The 14,482-nt window shown below is 48.7% G+C and overlaps 2 protein-coding genes across 2 annotated transcripts; both read right to left on the reverse strand.

Annotated features, from left to right (window-relative positions):
• Positions 1-6,703: 6,703 nt before the first annotated feature.
• On the reverse strand, positions 6,704-8,426 carry LOC119091776 (blastula protease 10-like). The gene has a single exon (XM_037214643.1). It carries the CDS (start codon positions 8,375-8,377, stop codon positions 7,109-7,111), a length of 1,269 nt encoding a protein of 422 aa, XP_037070538.1. The 5' UTR covers positions 8,378-8,426; the 3' UTR covers positions 6,704-7,108.
• A 3,972-nt stretch (positions 8,427-12,398) lies between these two features.
• Positions 12,399-13,672, reverse strand: LOC119091472 (blastula protease 10-like). The gene is made up of 2 exons (XM_037214272.1): positions 12,830-13,672; positions 12,399-12,686 (listed from the first exon to the last, which is right to left on the reverse strand). Exons 1-2 carry the CDS (start codon positions 13,670-13,672, stop codon positions 12,399-12,401), a joined length of 1,131 nt encoding a protein of 376 aa, XP_037070167.1.
• Positions 13,673-14,482: the final 810 nt, after the last annotated feature.

Below are 14,482 nucleotides of genomic sequence, written 5' to 3' on the forward strand. Positions count from 1 at the left end.
CTTGCCACAACTCATTCAGATACCAATTTAAAACTCGTGATGCTCACATCACTTTTATCTTCTCCATTTCGTCATCAAATAAAAGTAACGACTCGTGATTTGTCTCCGTCTATAGAGGGGCTATTGAATGTCAGCTGCAGCTGACGCGCCATTTTCGACGGCGTCGGCCGCGCCAAAAAAGCCGGCGCCGGCGGCGGAGCGCGCCTGTCGCCGGCATCGCCGCAGCCGCGCCGTGTCAGTGTCCGGGCAAATAGCCGGCCGAGTGGCAGCGTGGGAGCGGCGCCAGCGGCCCCGTCACGTGACACGGCCGCTAGGGTCGCCCGGACCTGGCGGCTGGGTCACGTGACACGCCGCCCGTATCGTGCGAGGCCTGGTCTTGTTTTGGGCAGCGTCTGCCACGTGTGGGACTGCGATATGCTGCATAATAACCATCACTGGTGAAAATGGATCGCAGCATCTGGTGTAAAGAGGCTCGTGCTCGATTCGAACCGAAGTAAGAATGCTCTCACGGATCACGCTGCATTGGCGTGAATCAAGCCTGATTCAAACCATTCACATGCCCTTGGCCACGAATTAAAAGCGTCTCTTCTTTTCCTTTCAGACTCAAAGTAATTCAGTTCAAGCTGAATAAAAGGACGACTTTTTAGTAAAGCTGCAAGGAATCACTGTTTGATAGTAGTTCTTCCGTTCTAGTAAGTTCTGTTTAATCAGATAACAGCATACTGCAAGGTTTAACCACAGCTTTGGTCCGGTGAGTGACACTGTAATCAACAGCACGCCAGTTACTACAAAACGCAGTGACCGAAATAAAAGGCATTTCCAAACAACAAACAGGGAACCATGCTCATCCGAGGTCACTGCAGCACTCTCCTGTCCGCAAGCCTTTTCAAAGCAACTACTTATTACCACTAAAAAGCTCGTACTATAACTACACACAACAATGGCGTTCGTAGAAGCCTGCCCAACAATAAGGTGAACAGAGATGGAACAGAACGTCGCATTAGAAGAGGCAAGGCGAGCTGCACTATAACTGAATTAATTGCATTCATAGTGAAAGCTTTAACAAAATTATTTCTCCATTTACAACATTGCGTGCATCCTGGAGGGTTGATGGGGGGTGCATGTGACAAACTTATAGGACTTAAACTACGGAAGCTTGCACATATGTTTGCCGGCTTTTGCATCCTCTCACGACACGATGTGGGAGAACAAATCTCATTTGGCTGACTGCCAAATGTTGTTTTCCTACATGCCAGTCCAGGATTTGCTTAGTTCCAGATGTATAAGAGCCTGATTGAAATACATGAAGTAAATATCCATTCTCCAATTGCTGTAAGTTAACCGGAAACTTGCGCAGTTTGTTTGCAGCTCTTCCATGCGGTCGAGAGCGTACCTAAGCTTACAAAATACCCTTTAATACCCTGCCTACATGCCTGGCATGCAACCTTCATCTCTACCCAAGTCCACATATATAAGACACAAAGCCTCTGGGAAGCTTTTATGTCGTATGTGAGTTAAACCGGTGGGCCCGACACTTCATTGGGCTCAATGTAACCAAATCATCAAAAATCACAACCAACTGCACCTGCCCCATAAGGAGGTGGAAACCTGGAGACAGCAGAAAGCTTAAAGCTGTTTTGCTTTCAGAACACCGGGTATGTGCTTATGGTTTTGACAGTTAAAAATTTAGTATCCTTTCTTTGACGTTCATGCATCAGTCAAGTCATTTGTGCTGTGCGATCCGCCGATTTAGGAGCTTTCATCGTGCCATTGTGATTTCAGCACGTATTCTCATCTTTAGGGCGAGGCGGTTTATTCCAGCACGTTTTGTTTTAGCATCATGTTTCATATCATATCGTATCATGTTTTGTTTCCAGCATGTTTTGTCTTAGTATCTTCAACGGCTTTTATGAAAAAAATAGTACGTCCAGAACGACTGAATTCTGTTCTGCGCACACCTTACTTTCTGATTCATGTCATATTGTATACGGGAATGAAAGGATGGCGTCGCTTGTGTACGGATTGCGGAAAACTAAGAGGCTTATTGTTATAATTATTTCGAAGCGCTTGCAGGGAAGCTGCTCAATTGGAGTACTAAGCAGAGTTTGTTGCAAGCCCCCCCCCCCCACCCCCAAGCATCTACCGCAAGGTTTGTGAATTCAGGTTATGGGATGCTTTGCCCTTACCCAGCAGGACTGCGTTTGGGGTTGAGCGCGCGGGGGGGGGGCGATTTTGGGGGGGTTTGACTTGCCGTACAGTCCTACAGCATGACATACCTCTGGGATCAGACCGAATCCTCCAGACGGAGGGCCGGTTGCCAGTTAACCTGTTTACGTAGTCAGCCTTTCATGCAATGCACCAGTCCTGGGTCTGGTACCCGGTATCGCCAGATTATGAGTCCAGAATCCTTTCATCCGCCTCGGTTGAAAATATCCTCTCTTAGAATTGCCTGACTTTGGATCGGCCTTATTCGTCGCTACTTAAATGAGGAAGCAATCCAGCCAACCACAAGCCGGTAATTGGGGATGCAGTTGCATCTCCACATTGATCAACTTTGTTTTTAGAATGAAATAATCATGCATACGTGTCCGCCGGAAGTAGCTGGTCTCCAAGCTTGGTATCTGTAGAGTTCGCTGTAATTTGCAAAACATTTCAGTTGTTGATTCTAAGCCGCAAATGAAACGCCAGATGAGTGGAACGTAAGTGCAGTGCATGCGGCTTTAATGATTTGGCGGTCAAAATCGACAGTGGCTCCTGTCATCACAATGATCTCACGCAATATTGCATGGTACTTACACTTAAGGACTTGGCATTTTCGTCCAACGCCTTCACTAACGACATTCATTGTCATACTTTTCCTATGGTCTGCTGGCCAACTGGTCACAATGTTATGAAGTCTGGAGTTCAGCTCTGGAAAATCATAATTATTTACAAATACATGAATATATATATATATATATATATATATATATACATATACATATACATATACATATACATATTGCCTGCAATCGCAATATATATATATATATATATATATATACATACAAATCTCTCTCTCTCTCTCTCTCTCTCTCTCTCTCTCTCTCTCTCTCTCTCTCTCTCTCTCTCTCTCTCTCTCTCTCTCTCTCTCCTCTCTCTCTCTCTCTCTCTCTCTCTCTCTCTCTTACTGCCTAAGATGCAGCTTCGTTAAAAACAAGTAAAAAGACCACCAATGACTCTAATATTATGCATACAGTAGGCCAACACGGGTGTTGCATTCACCTGCAATCGCAATTAGATTAATCATAAATCTGTGCATGTGTACTTAATTATAAAATGTGCATCGACTCACAGTGGATTTTTCAATGCAACATGGCTATTCCATTGTTTTATTGGTTCTACCCGTTCGATAAAAGTTTTTAGTGGCTACCGGAAGTTCAGCGCCGCGTCTGTTTACAGGTATCACTGAATGCCGGTTAAAGCCAGATAAACTCCGATGCTGGTGATGTACATGGCACAGTAAAATGTGCTCGGATTCCTCAACTGCAAATAAAACAAAAACTCCAACAATTTAATATCATTCTTGGCACGATCATCCCAGTCCGGTGAAGCAGAAGCCCGCGGACGCGTCAGCCGTGGCCCACTGCGGCGACGCAGTCGCGTGTGGACAGCGGGTGCGGACCGTGGACCGTTGGACCGCCGGGGCGACCCTGACTGCAACGTGTGCTGATCATCACCCGCCGTGGCAGCACCGGCCGGATCTGACAAGCACCGACCCGGGGCCGGTGCGATGAGTGCGGTCAGCGGTGGGCATGTGTAAAAATGATTGCTGGGCTTTGATAGTAACCTGTGATATTGGGATGGTTTCCTGGTGTATATATATATATAAGTATGGTTACTTTAAGCAATCAAGCAGCTTGTTTACTGTTTGGTAATTCATGTTATAAGTACTTATGGCTGAGCCAGAGCTGACTCACATTCTTTAGCTCCTTTGCCTGCAATTGCCAGGCCCTGGTTCTAATCACTTAAACAAAACCACAGACCCCGGTAACATCCAGCTCCGTTCCTGGTTGTCGCGGGTTTTTCAGCAAGAACAGTTATGACTTTTTTCTTCCTCAAATCTCCACACCATTAGTGCCATACGTTCATTTGCCACAAACGGTCCTGCAGAACATGATGGTAACTGGTAGATGGACAGAAGGAATATTCTAAGCTATTAACGCAATGCATATATTCCGTTAAAATCTGACACAGGTTCATCTGAGCTCCTCCATACCGCAGATTTCACACCTCACACCGACCGCACACCAGCAGTGCGTTTCCACATTGCCATGGAAACTACGCCAGCTGAGCTTTATCTTCGGAAAGACGCATTCTTATCAGCTGATCAATATTTGTTCCATTGTTCCATACCACTACTAGATGGTTTTATATATATATATATATATATATATATATACATCTCTCTCTCTCTTTCTATATATATATATATATATATATATAATATAAATACATCTGAATATATGGTTGCTTAATTTGTCTACCTCTTAGCCACATTCGAAATGTCTAGAAGAACAAAGAGAATAAAATGAAATATCTTAGAATATCTGGAATAGAATATCTACAAGAACCATGCAGAATGCTATAATATTCTCGGAAGAAATCACCTGAAATTTTCATTTCTCTCTTTTGAGCTGCATCTCAAGCTTTGCGGCATATGGTGTGCCCAAAGCCCATTCGTTATCATCAGAAGCTGCATTTCAACACATATAAACGTTGCTCGTGTCTAATATTGTTGTAGATGATTTAAACTTATTATTACACGTTTGATTGTGTGTTTCTTTGGCGTGAGCAATAAGAAGTCAATACAATAGAGCCGTTGTCCCGCATTCTCGCCCGGAGTAATCTCACCACCAGCATCCTTAGTTCCTTGGCGTCATAGGCTCTTTGGGTTTTAGACAAACGAAACATGTCATACTAGCTTCCCTATCTGCGGTCTTGATCCGTGACGCGCGGTGACGTCACATTGGTGTGCGAGATGTTGTGGATGGTTGTTGCGTGATTCGATTAATAATCATTTTGTGCTATTCGTATGCTAACTGATATATATATATATATATATATATATATATATATATATATATATATATAGCATTCATTATTTCTGTGATATACGCACGGAACAGCGGGCCTGTCCTTTCAGGATAACACTAGGGAGCTAACAGCCCAGCTGTTGGCCTAGCAGGTCTGCGTCATGCCTGTATCGGGACAAGTTATTGCTTTTGTTTTTCTGAATTTGTAGTCTTGTAAACATTGAAGAGCAATATATTTGTTTTATAGTATATGATGAACAGCCTGAGCAAAACACCAGCAATGTTCATAGACTTAATGTTTTCGAATTTTCTAGAATAGCGCATATTGCTGGACCTGAAAAAGTGGGGAGTGTGAGCAGCAACTGCTGTGAAGAACTCCTGGGAACATTCTGGTTCTTGCTGATTCCTTGCATAACTTCAGAACGGATCTTGGCTCCTGCTGAAATTGAATCCCCATCTTAATCCTGAGCTGGATCTTGGTTCTAACTGGATCACTATGCATATTCCAGGCTTGGTCTTGGTTCTTGTTGGGCAAGCTGCTTTGATTGTTTTTGAGCCGAGATCACGATCGTCCGCATTGCTGCAGATTTTGTTGCTGAGTACACGTATCTGATCAGCAGCCTCCTTCGCAATAACGGTAGTGCGGCATGGTTAAGTAAAAACCAGTCGACACAGCTTCGTGCTTAATCAAAATTTAAAGCATGTAATTTTCTGCGAAGAGTGAAGTAGCAAATGTGACCTTAATTCTTCAGTATAACTGAACATTGACCAGTAGAAAAAAAGGCGAGCTCACGAATACTCTAATGAATGCGCAGGAGCAAAACTAGGCATTTCAACTGAAAACTGAATGTCTTTGGCGCCGCATTTTACCAACTGCTGTCACATTCCTCATCATCAGCTATCGCCAAGGAGATACAAAGCTTCTTGTGTGCAACATAACGTCATTTCAAAAGCGAACGAACAAAAAGTGTGGGTACGACATGGAGAGGCAACGCGATGAGAAAAGCAGAGCGAAGACGGAGACCGAGATAATGTTAGAGATCTCTCTCTCTCTCTATCTCTCTCTCCCTCTCTCTCAACGTGAGCCACAACGACAGGGGAAAGACTGGCCACAAGAAAATCATAACAAGGAACAGAAGCAACCGGAGTGGCATGCATATAAACAGTGATTCAGGTGGGGACAGAGGTGTCCCGGGTCAGCCAGAGTCCCACAGCTTCAGCAAACTGGGTCGGTCACATGAGAGCGCAGCGGTCAGGTATATCACGAAACGTTTAGGTGTCAGAGGGTGTTTTGCTGGATAAATAGAGCATGTGAGCGGAACACTAAACCTACAGAAACGCGACTTTTTTCAGACAAGGTATAGCATCGAGACACGAGGAGAAGAATTCTCCCGGTAGCTGATCAAAGATAGGATAATTGGAAATGCAATTCGTGACAAATAATTAGCGCGTATTGCCGCCCTGTAAATGAATAAACAACATAAAAGTCATAAATCTAACAAAACCAAGTTGGTTTGGAGAAAAAATGAACAGCCATGAAAATATTAAAGCCGGCAAGGATGAGGTGACGCGGCTGATTTTTACGACCACCGACATCTCAAGTAAAACAAAAATACCAAACTACAACACACACGAATGCCATGTATTCGAGACGGAACATAAAGAAGACCACACCCATATACCCACAAAACTAAGCGGTCTCCTCACGTCAGTCATGAGAATGGGTTTAATTATATTTGTGTTTTTATGAAGTCACTCTAGCCCCGCTGGATCGGAATTCTCTGGTCACTTTGCAGCGTGGTGATATTCCCTGCCTGATATTTGGAGCAACTCAATAAAAGCAGACATCAATAAACCAGCAAGACAAACTTCAAGCGATTACCAATCACAGTACGACCATATTCGTAAGCAAAATCAGTAAACAGCTGGCTGCGAGTCGGTGGTGCCAGGTCAGTCAGGACCACCTACTGCAGCTGTCTTGAGTGAAGGAGCCGTCTCTCCGTCCCTGACGTGCTTCGATTGCACTCCGTGACCTACACTTCCGGCACGAACTCAACCAGCCCGCTGAAGCGTCGAGCGCGGCGGGAACTGCCGCGCGTGCGGAAGTACGCCAGGAGCCGGTTGCCGACCGAGACGAAGGAGCGGCCGGTGAGGCGCGTGTTGCAGTCGGACTCGGCCTCGTCGCGCAGGTTTCCCTCCAGCCGGATCGACATCCGGTCGCGCTTGCAGTTGGGGTAGTCGTTCATCGAGACGTCGGTGATTGTGAGGCGGACGGCGAAACCGCTCGGCGCCGTCATCAGCCAGTAGCAGTCGCGGTTCTTCTCCATCGAGTCAGGGTAACCGGGGGAGGTGACCACGCCGGGCATCGTGATGTTGGCGTTGCCGCACATCGGACCGTAGTAGCTGTAGTCGTCCGGCACATCCTCGCAAAGCTCGCCTTGCACACCGTCTGGGCACACGCACTTGCAGAACTTGTCCACGTAGCCTTCGTTTTGGCAGGCGGGCGGCTCGGTGCAGTGGGCGGCGCATTCGTACGCGATGTTGGTGACTGCGCGGTCACGGTGGGTCATCTTCCCAATGCGCCGTCCCACCAAATGCTCCTGCAACGGGTCCACGGCGCGCAGTGTTGGCTGACCGGTAAAGGAGAAGGCGAACTTGGCGTAGTGCATGATAGATTGTAGGTCGTACTCGACGCCGAGCGTGTCGGCCTTTTCCTTCATATTGAAATTGGCCTCGTACCCCTTCTTGATGTTGTCCCGCATGACCTCGACATGCTGGTCACGGTCGGGTCGTGACTGTTCGTGGAAGAAGCCGAGCGAATGACTGATCTCGTGCGCCACCGTCGTCAGGGAGCCGCAGCCCTTACCGATCGAGACCACCTGGCCGCTGAGCTTTTTGCTCAACTGACCGACGAACGAATAGCAGCCTTTACCGTTGATAAAGCGTAGATGTGGCGCCGTTGCGAAATCGACCGGCTCCTCCCGGAACGTCAAGCAGGTGACGTCCTGCAGGTGATTGATGGCATTTTCGATGCTGCCGCGCCGCTCCTCCGCCTCTGGCGTCACCACGAACGGCACCGCCTCGCCCAGCGGCCACAGCTTGCTCACGAGCGCCCGCCGGTCAACGGCATCCGGCAGCACGATGTCCGACTCGAACAGGGTCAGGCCGTCGTCGGTGAGCGTCGGGTTCAGCTCCTCGGGGTGCACCTGGTCGTCCTCGGCGTCCGGACCAGCGTCCTCGGCGACCAGGTGGCGTCCGACGGCCGACGCCGCCAGGAGCAGGAGCAGACGGACCGCGGCCATGCTCGGCAGAGGTGCGGCGGTCTAGTGCGGACGGCACGCCACAGGCAGACTACAGTCTGACTCAGTGGGTCCACTGCGGCCGGGGCTTATAAAGCGCTGCCTGACCACATGTGTGTGGTCGGGCTCAGGTGTGCGGCGTGCCGCAGATGGGTGCCTTCTGCGCGACCCGGAACGGGACGGGAGCGTCCGACTCTGACGTCACATGCAAGAACAGTTGAAAGGGCATTCGCAAAGCGATCCAAATCAGCGAAGAAATCGACGGAGAGTAGTGAACTCGTTCCAGCATCAGGTATCAGTGTTTGCAGGCGGTTGAGTGGGTGCATGCACGCACTGTGCATGGTGTGGGGGCCGGTGCGGTGAGTGCGATCAGCTGTCGGGGGCCGGTGCGGTGAGTGCGGACAGCTGCTGCGGGCCGGTGCGATGAGTGCGGTCACTTGTACGAGGTTGCGCTTGGCCTTGTTTTTTATGTGGCGGGGTTCAGCCGAATGTGTAGTTTAGATATGACGAGTGGTTATGGATATATATATATATATATATATATATATATATATATATATATATATATATGTCTGTGAACAGATGTTGGGATGACGCTCCACCAAGGTACTCTTGCGATGGCCTGAAGAGAAGCAGTTTTACCAAACAGACGGCACCACATGGGCTCACCACCGGGAGTCCTGTTCGCCGAAGCCTTCGTGTCCTTGGCTGAGAAAGAAGTTCTTGCCGATGATGTCATCAAACTTTATATGCGCGTGCGACATAATGAAGGCATTTTAGTGGACATCAAATATCTTTCTGCTCTGAACACGTTGAAAGCTAAACTAAACTTGTATGAGGACCACATTTGACCATCGTGGGATAGTTTTCCGAAAAGGATAAACTCTCTGGACGTATCAAACAACGCTTCAGATGATACCTTTGCAACCAACGTCCACCGAAATCCTACTGGCGCCGGCGAATGTCTGAACGGGGAGAGCATGCATCCCGACAGGAACAAACCGGTATTATAGGGGCTTGCACCTATCATGCCCTCAAACATTGCTCGGCATGGCCCTTGGACACCAGGAGCTTCAGCAAGTCACGCAAATCCTAGCTAAACACCATTACGACCTGCGTATTGTGGAAGACCAAGTCAGCTCTACCACGTCACAGTATCTGAAACCGAAACCAAAAACAAAATACCGAGATGCGTAATACCTGTTCCTTAAAACATGACGTCCTCTGGTTATAAAGCAGACAAAAAAGCTCTGCAAAGCATTATTCATCACAATTGCCAAACAAAGGATCCCAACGACATCATCAAACTTAACATCTATTACCAGAGTCGAACTGCATTCACCCTGATCATACAAATAGCTCTTCGCATGATTCGGCTCCACTCAAAGAAAGCAACGCCATGCATCACTATAAATACAATATAGGAGACTGTGCGCTCCTATTTAGTAGTGCATGTACTGGCCACACAGCGACACTCTCCAGACGTCTGACAATGCATCCATAGAACGGCGGCCACGCGCACACGCACTGAGACCCAACATAAAACCCACCTGACACACAAATGCTCGACAGCAACACAAAAGTCATCTCACGCTCCATACACAGGGAGACTCGTCGCTCTAGAAGCAATACACGTCCGTAAATGGGACCCTCTTATCAATAGGCCGACAAATGCGCGTAGAACACTCCATCTGTAACGAAGGTCACCAATGGGGCGAGGAGTGCGGGGGTATGGAGTGTTCTACGTGCAGCGGATGAGCGTTGTTATCTGACAATGATAAGTGAATGCAATGCGTAGACATGATGTCTGTATGTGATATGTACCTAGTATGTTTGCGCTATACAGGTATTATAAAAAAGATGCATACAGACATCAGATCCATATCAGAGCAGTCACGAGAGAGCTTGAATTTTACAAATTGGCGACTGTATCGACTTCGTCTTAAACGGCCACTCTGGAATGTGTCCAATGAAGAATGAAACGTCAAGAATTTAGCTTATACCAGGCCATGCACTATGATCGCATATCTCTTCTTTGTTTCGTGACATTTGGTGCTACTTTAAAGGGGACTGGAGAAGAAGGGAGAGTTGTTATAATATTTATTGATAAAATATTAAAAAACGTAATCATTGCTGAGTTCGCCGTGAATTTCAACGAAATATGTGTGTAAATACATGTATGTACGCATATATATATACGCGTATATATCTATATACATATACTCACATATAGCATGAACGAATAGACACACATACACGCGCGCGAGCACACACACACACCTATATGTATATATATGCATATTTATATGTCCACCACGTATCTCAAGATTTTACGTGTATATTGATGCCACGTTTGGCCGGAATGTACTTGCTATAGTGAAGCATGCCTGGAGTGAGCGCAATGCTGGAGGATTTGCGATAGCCATACCCATCGTGGTCAGAAGCAGTAGCACTTCTGCAACGACTCTGTAAAGCTGCAGAGAATCAAGAATTGCACAGGTCGTGGCCAGTTCTCATGACCGGGCCAGCTGCTTTGACTGTTTTTGCGCCGAGGTCACGATCGTCCGTATTGCTGCAGATTTTGTTTTTGAGGACACATAACTGATCAGCAGCCTCCTTTGCAACAACGGTAATGCGGTATCGTTTAGTGAAGACCAGTCGATAAAGGTTCGTGCTTAATTAAAATTTAAGGCATATAATTTCCAGCGAAGAGTTAAGTGGCAAAAGTAACCGTACTTCCTCAGTATAACTGAATATTGACCAGTAGAAAAAAATGCCAGCTCACGATTACTCTAATGAATGCAGAAGGGGCAAAGGGAGCAAAACCACGCAATTCAAATGAAAACTGAATGTCTTTGGCGCCGCATTTTACCAACTGCTGTCACATTCCTCATCATCAGTTTCCGCCAAGGAGATGCAAAGCCTCTTGTGTGCGAGATAACGTCATTTCAAAAGCGAGCGATTAAAAAGTGTAAGTAAAACATGGAGAGGCAGCGCGATGAGAAAGGCAGAGCGAAGACGGAGACAGAGATAATGTGAGAGATCTCTCTCTCTCTCTATCTCTCTCTCTCTCTCTCTCAACGTGAGCCACAACGACAGGGGAAAGACTGGCCACAAGAAAATCATAACAAGGAACAGAAGCAACCGGAGTGGCATGCATATAAACAGTGATTCAGGTGGGGACAGAGGTGTCCCGGGTCAACCAGAGTCCCACAGCTTCAGCAAACTGGGTCGGTCACATGAGAGCGCAGCGGTCAGGTACATCACGAAAGGTTTAGGTGTCAGAGGGTGTTTTGCTGGATAAATAGAGTATGTGAGCGAAACACTAAACCCTCAGAAACGCGATTTTCCAGACAAGGCAGAGCACCGAGATACGAGGAGAAGAATTCTCCCGGTATCTCATCAAAGATAATTGGAAATCTAATTTGAGACAAAGAATTAGCGCGTATTGCTACCTTGTAAATGAATAAACAGCACAAAAATAATAAATCTAGCAAAACCAATTTCGTTTGGAGAAAAGATGAACAGCCATGGAAATAATAATACCGGCAAGGATGAGGTGACGCGGATGATTTTTACATCCACTGACATCTCAGGTAAAAAATACCAAACTGTAACACACATTAATACTATGTGTTTCGGACAAAAGCATAAATAAGACCACACCTATATACCAACAAAACTGAGTGGTTTCCTCACGTCAGGGACGAGAATGGGTTTAATTATATTTGTGTTTTTATGAAGTCACTCTAGCTCCCCTGGGCCGGAATCTTCTGGTCACTTTGCGGCCCGGTGATATTCTTTGCCTGATATTTGGAGCAACTCAATAAAAGCAGACATCAATAAACCAGCAAGACAAACTTCAAGCGATTACCAATCACAGTACGACCATATTCGCAAGCAAAATCAGTAAACAGCTGGCTGCGAGTCGGTGGTGCCAGGTCAGTCAGGACCACCTACTGCAGCTGTCTTGAGTGGAGGAGCCCCTCTCCGTCCCCGACGTGCTTCGATTGCACTCCGTGACCTACACTTCCGGCACGAACTCAACCAGCCCGCTGAAGCGTCGAGCGCGACGGGAACTGCCGCGCGTGCGGAAGTACGCCAGGAGCCGGTTGCCGACCGAGACGAAGGAGCGGCCGGTGAGGCGCGTGCTGCAGTCGCGCTCGGCCTCGTCGCGCAGGTCTCCCTCCAGCCGGATCGACATCCGGTCGCGTTTGCAATTCGGGGGGTAGTCGTTCATCGAGACGTCGGTGATTGTGAGGCGGACGGCGAAACCGCTCGGCGCCGTCACCAGCCAGTAGCAGTGCCGGTTCTTCTCCATCGAGTCAGGGTAGCCGGGGGGAGGTGACCACGCCGGGCATCGTGATGTTGGCGTTGCCGCACATCGGACCGTAGTAGCTGTACTCGTCCGGCAACATTCTCGCAAAGCTCGCCTTGCACACCATCTGGGCACACGCACTTGCAGAACTTGTCCACGTAGTCTTCGTTCTGGCAGGCGGGCGGCTCGGTGTAGTGGGCGGCGCATTCGTACGCGATGTTGGTGATTGCGCAGTCGCGGTGGGTCATCTTCCCAATGCGCCGTCCCACCAAGTGGTCCTGCAACGGGTCCACGGCGCGCAGTGTTGGCTGACCCGTAAAGGATGTGGCGAACTTGGCGTAGTGCATGATGGAGCGTAGGTCGTACTCGACGCCGAGCGGGTCGGCGCTTTCCTTCGTGTTGAAGTTGGCCTCGTAGCCCTTCTTGATGTTGTCCCACATGACCTCGACGTGCTGGTCACGGTCGGGTCGTGACTGTTCGTGGAAGAAGCCGAGCGAATGACTGATCTCGTGCGCCACCGTCGTCAGGGAGCCGCAGCCCTTACCGATCGAGACCACCTGGCCGCTGAGCTTTTTGCCCATCTGACCGACGAACGAATAGCAGCCTTTACCGTTGATAAAGCGTAGATGTGGCGCCGTTGCGAAATCGACCGGCTCCTCCCGGAACGTCAAGCAGGTGACGTCCTGCAGGTGATTGATGGCATTTTCGATGCTGCCGCGCCGCTCCTCCGCCTCTGGCGTCACCACGAACGGCACCGTCTCGCCAAGCGGCCAGCGCTTGCCCATGTGCGCCCGCCGGTCAACGGCATCCGGCAGCACGATGTCCGACTCGAACAGGGTCAGGCCGTCGTCGGTGAGCGTCGGGTTCAGCTCCTCGGGGTGCACCTGGTCGTCCTCGGCGTCCGGACCAGCGTCCTCGGCGACCAGGTGGCGTCCGACGGCCGACGCCGCCAGGAGCAGGAGCAGACGGACCGCGGCCATGCTCGGCAGAGGTGCGGCGGTCTAGTGCGGACGGCACGCGGCAGGCAGACTACAGTCTGGCTCAGTGGGTCCACTGTGGCCGGCGCTTGTAAAGCGCCTCCTGACTGCATGTGTGTGATCGGGCTCAGGTGTGATGTGATGATCAGGAGCCGCAGATGTGTGCCTTCTGCGCGACCCGGGACGGAACGGGAGCGGTTGACTCTGACGTCACATGTAAGAACAGTTGAAAGGGCACTCGCGAAGCGATCCGAATCAGCAAAGAAATCGACGGAGAAAAGTGCACTCGTTCCAGCAGCAGTTCCAGAGGCAGCAGTGCTTGCAGGTGGTGGAGTGGGTGCATGCGCGCCCAGCGCATGGTGACGCACTCGTGGTAAAGATACGCTGTGTGTGCCTCCAAACTTCAGTTCAAGCTCTATAGTTTAACCTGCATTTCAACACTTTTATGTCATTTCACGGATCCGCTTTACCAGCGGCAATCACAAAAAAACAAAGAAGTGTGCTCTGCCAGCGAGAATCGCCAAGCAAACAAGTGTTATTCACGATGCCAGGTATAATCCAATCCGATCAGAACGATTAACGCTGGTGCCTGGGCATCAAGACCGCACGTGGATGAGAGGGACATGTGGCTACAATTTTAGCAAGGTCAATTCATTTCTGTGGTGCCTGAATACCATTCACATTTCGCCAGCAGGTAACAGCGCTGCATGTCCATTGCATGATGTTTACCATCCTATCCCGGATATATTCCCAGTATGACGCAGGTGCACCCTAAGTGTGCAGCCAACTACGTCCCTGCTAACATTATTTTTG

The sequence above is a fragment of the Pollicipes pollicipes genome, unplaced genomic scaffold (genome assembly GCF_011947565.3).
Source record: "Pollicipes pollicipes isolate AB1234 unplaced genomic scaffold, Ppol_2.1 Scaffold_3447;HRSCAF=4054_pilon_pilon_pilon, whole genome shotgun sequence".
Classification (NCBI taxonomy): domain Eukaryota; kingdom Metazoa; phylum Arthropoda; class Thecostraca; order Pollicipedomorpha; family Pollicipedidae; genus Pollicipes; species Pollicipes pollicipes.